The following is a 4,448-nucleotide window of genomic DNA, read 5'->3' as shown; positions in this document are numbered from 1 at the left end:
GTCATTCTTATATATATTTTTAATCTTGAAAAAGTCTTGTAAGAATATTATTAGGTAGAAAATGTAAAATTCTCATTTTTTAAATTTTTTTCTATTCATTAATTCTAGACTCTTTGGCTTCTGTATGCAATAACTCACTTGGATGGATATTTATGATGTAATCCCATATTTGACTCTAAAATTAAGAAATAAAACTCTCTCTAAAAATAAATAATTTAAGACATATGGTGCAAAATTAGACTTCAATTGTAAAATCTAATTGAATTTTCTCTAAACTTTGCCTATTATATATATATATATATATATATATGGGTAATATCCAAATCCTACTCGATTACCTTCTACCCATTAATTCTAATCTCTTTAATTTTTGTATGCAATAACTCACTTAGATGGATATTTATGATGTGGTCCCACATTTGACTTCAAAATCATATTATATATATGTAGGGGCAAAGGCCCAAGATCATACAATGGGCCTTGGGTCCCATATGGAAAATTCGACCATGTCCGAGGAGAAGGCGTGGGTGCCAAAAGTGCTCTTGGCCCAATTCTTGTGGGCCTGAAGATGTTTAAAAGGCGGTCCGAGGAGAAATGTCTTCTCGGACGTACCAAATATGGCTCAAACATGCACTTTGCCTGCTAGAAGGATCCACCCCAATGAGCATTAGTAACAAGGATGAGTCCCATAAGCCCGTAAGAAGGAAGAAAGCGTAGGATGCCAAGGGTGAGGCTGCAGCTGCCACATTAAATGCATGGCAGCTACTTTTCTGGCCGCATTAATGTGGAGAGGACTTGTGAACAGTGTTACCTTGGCTACCACAACTCACAGAAAGATGGGGGGGATGTCCGATGGGACAGGTACTCAAGTGAAGGTCCAGATGATCAACAAATGTAAGGCCCTGATGACTTCAAGAGGGCTATATAAAAGAGGGGAGTCCCCATGAAGAAGGGGACGAAAAAAAAAGGAACTTAGAACAAAAGAACAGTGTTAGAACCATAGCCTTTGAGCAGTGACCGATATATATCCTCTACGTCTCCTCGGACTGAATGTCTAATGGACATGAAGGGGATTGTCTTACTTTCAATTGTTGCATGGCCCAATTTTAGCTAGTATACACTTCGTTAAGGCCTAGTTTTGTAGCCCACTCTCTATAAATTTATTGTTTTGGGCTCCTTGGGCCAGAACCCCATACCTGTTGGGCCTGGGCCCTGAATTGTGTCCCTACAATATATATATATATATATATATATATATATATTTATATATATATATATGTCATATCATATCATATTATATATAATAAAAGTTGGGCTTAGATGTCGTGGTTGCGCTACGTGATTTCACCAAATTGCAAAAATTTTATTAAATTTTTAGAATTTTAAAGAACTAAAAAAGAATAGTATACTACTAGGACTCTAATTTATTCTTAGATTAACATTATTTTTTATTTTTTAGGATATATTTCTTAAATTAAGGGATAATATTTAACATACAAAAATTTAATTTAGATAATATTTATCATCTAATTAACATTATTTTTTATTTGTTAGGATATATTTATTAAATTAGGGGATAATATTTAACATACAAAAATTTAATTTAGATAATATTTATCATCTAAATTTTCAAAATTTTAATATTATTTTATCACAATATAAAGCTACAAAACTTGATTATTAAGGGATAAGAACAATCCAAATTCTTCAAGAGGTGATTAATATAATATATCTCAAGAAACATTATATATCTCCAATAATTTGATAATCTTTATCTATCCCAAAAAAAGTATGTATCTCCATTAATTTGATAATCTCTACGTTGATGGCATTTAAAAAAAAAAAAAAAAATATATATATATATATATATATATCAAAATTCCTTATAGCTATCAACTACGTTCTCTTTCTCTCTTTTTAAATTTTATTTTTTTTAAATTTTAAATTTTTTATATGTTACGTTATGTTGAATCATTTTTTTTTTTTTTTCATTCTATTCATATGACTTTTTTTTAATTCCAATTTTTATGGGATAAAAACAAACACATTGATTAGATATCTTTAATTTCAATAAGATTTAAATGAATTATATTTCAAATGGAACTCTACCAATATATATAATCTTATATATCATTTTTGGAGTGAAGCTTATTTCAATATGTGAATACCTAAATCTCATGACAATGTAGGTATGCATTCTTTCTTCTTTTATTATTACTATTTTCATTTTATTTATTTTCTTTAGTGTTATTATTGGTTTTTTGTCTTCATATGATTTTAATTAATGAATTCAAAACATTCAAAAACATTGTCAAGTTTCTAAAGGCTCTTTCTTTGTTTTTGTATTTTGTTTTTATTAAATTGATTAGGTTTTGTGTATTGGTTGCTGTAGGGATAAAGTCTCCAGATTAAACAATGGGTCTTGGGCCCCATATAGAATTCGACTGCGTCCGAGGAGAAGGTGTGGGCGCCAAAAGGGCTCCCGGCCCAATTCTTATGGGCCTAGACTTGTTTAAAAGGCGGTCCGAGGAGAAATGTCTCCTTGGACGTACCAAGTATGGCTCAAACATGCACCCTACCAGCAATACAGAATGACTCCAACGAGTATTAGTAGCAGGGATGAGTCCCACAAGCCTGTGAGAGGGAAGAGAGTATAGGATGTCAAGGGAGAGACCACAGCTGCCACATTAAATGCATGGCAACTGCTTTTCTGGCCGCATTAATGTGGAGAGGACTGGCGAACAATGTTACCTTGGCTACTACAACTCACAAAAAGATGGGGGAAATGTCCGATGGGACGGGCACTCAAGTGAAGGTCCAGATGATCAACAGGTGTAAGGATCTGATGACTTCAAGAGGGCTATATAAGAGAAGGGAGTCCCCATGAAGAGGGGGACTAAAAAAAAGAAGAACTTAGAGCAGAAGAAGGAGAGAAAGACCATAGTCTTTAATCAGGAATAGAGGTGTACCCCATACGCCTCTTCGGACCGAATATCCAATAGGTATGAAGGAGATTTTCTTATGTTCGATTGTTTTATGGCCCAAAGTTAACTAACACTCACTTTGTTAGGGCCTAGTTCTGTAACCCGCTCTCTACAAATTCATTGTCTAGGGCTCCTTGGGCTAGAACCCCATACCTGTTGGGCCTGGGTCCCGAAACGCGACCTTACAATTGGCGCCGTCTGTGGGAAGAACTCGTGCCTCGACAAGTGAAACCGTTAGAAATGGAACGATTAGGTCCGTGCCAAACCGGACACACAGACTCCCAACGGCAAGACAACTTTTTGAACCTCGAACAGGAGGGAGATCAAGACAAGCAGCAAGAGGGTAGTGTAAACACCTCCCATATGAGCAGAAGTCGCTTAAAAGGGAAAGGTCACGCATCCCATAAGTGAAACGATCATAGGGCTCTACAGCAAGAAATCGATGACTTGAAGAAGAAGTTACGCCGAGCACAACAAAAGCGTCCTTCACCCAGCTCGAACACTAGCGATAAGGAGGACAATGAGTACAGGCGGAGATTAAGAACCCTTCCAAGTGAAACCTTTTCCTATGAGGAAGAGCAATCTCGCAAACACAGCCACAAAAGCCCATCTTACCAAGGCCTGGCAAACGACACCATGAGTAAGGCCCTAGACCGTATCTCTCAGTCGCCTTTCACGCGTAGGATAGAGGGGGCTGAGCTTCCTCGGCGGTTCCCCCAACCCACCTTTGCTATATATAATGGTCGGACGGACCCAATAGAGCACCTAAGCCAGTTTAACCAGAGGATGGCCGTCCATTCCAGGGACGAGGCGTTGATGTGTAAAGTGTTTCCGTCCAGCTTGGGACCCATGGCGATGAGATGGTTTGATGGCCTCAAGCGAAACTCCATAAACTCTTTTAAGCAGCTGATACAGGCTTTTCGTTCCCGCTTCATAACCAGCAGCAGAGTCCCTCGGCCCCTAAATTCCCTCTTGTCCTTGTCCATGCGAGAAGGAGAGACACTGAAGGCCTACTCAGATAGATATTGGGAAATGTATAATGAGATAGAGGGAAATTACGATGACGTCGCCATTAACATAATCAAGAGGGGCCTGCCGACAGAGCATGGTTTAAGGAAGTCCTTGACAGGGAAACCGGTCACTAGCATGCGTCAACTCATGGACAGAATTGACAAGTACAGGAGAGTCAAAGAAGACCAACAGACGGGAAAGGGCAAAGCGAAGGTTGTCCCTCAGGAGAGGAGGGACTTCAGGTCGGACCGCTTTAACAGTAGTAATCGGCCGAGAAGGGATTACTTGGAGCAGTCTAGATCCACAGGGACACAGACAGTCCATGCTGTGTTCCGAGAACCATTACATAAGATCCTAGAGAAAGTGAAGAACGAACCGTTCTTTCAATGGCCAAGTAGGATGGCAGGCGATCTCGCGAAACGTAACCAGAATCTGTATTGCGCGTATCACTAA

The 4,448-nt window shown here is 38.4% G+C and overlaps 1 protein-coding gene across 1 annotated transcript; it reads left to right on the top strand.

Annotated features, from left to right (window-relative positions):
* The first annotated feature begins 3,833 nt into the window (after positions 1-3,833).
* On the top strand, positions 3,834-4,448 carry LOC115965155. The gene has a single exon (XM_031084344.1). It carries the CDS (start codon positions 3,834-3,836, stop codon positions 4,446-4,448), a length of 615 nt encoding a protein of 204 aa, XP_030940204.1.

The sequence above is a fragment of the Quercus lobata genome, chromosome 10 (genome assembly GCF_001633185.2).
Source record: "Quercus lobata isolate SW786 chromosome 10, ValleyOak3.0 Primary Assembly, whole genome shotgun sequence".
Taxonomy (NCBI): domain Eukaryota; kingdom Viridiplantae; phylum Streptophyta; class Magnoliopsida; order Fagales; family Fagaceae; genus Quercus; species Quercus lobata.
Note: the sequence above shows the minus strand (reverse complement) of the source record. Positions and strands in the feature narration are given on the sequence as shown.

Bases quoted from the DNA above. Each gene is read 5' to 3' on its own strand.
- LOC115965155 (XM_031084344.1), top strand. From the start codon at position 3,834: ATGGCGATGAGATGGTTTGATGGCCTCAAGCGAAACTCCATAAACTCT.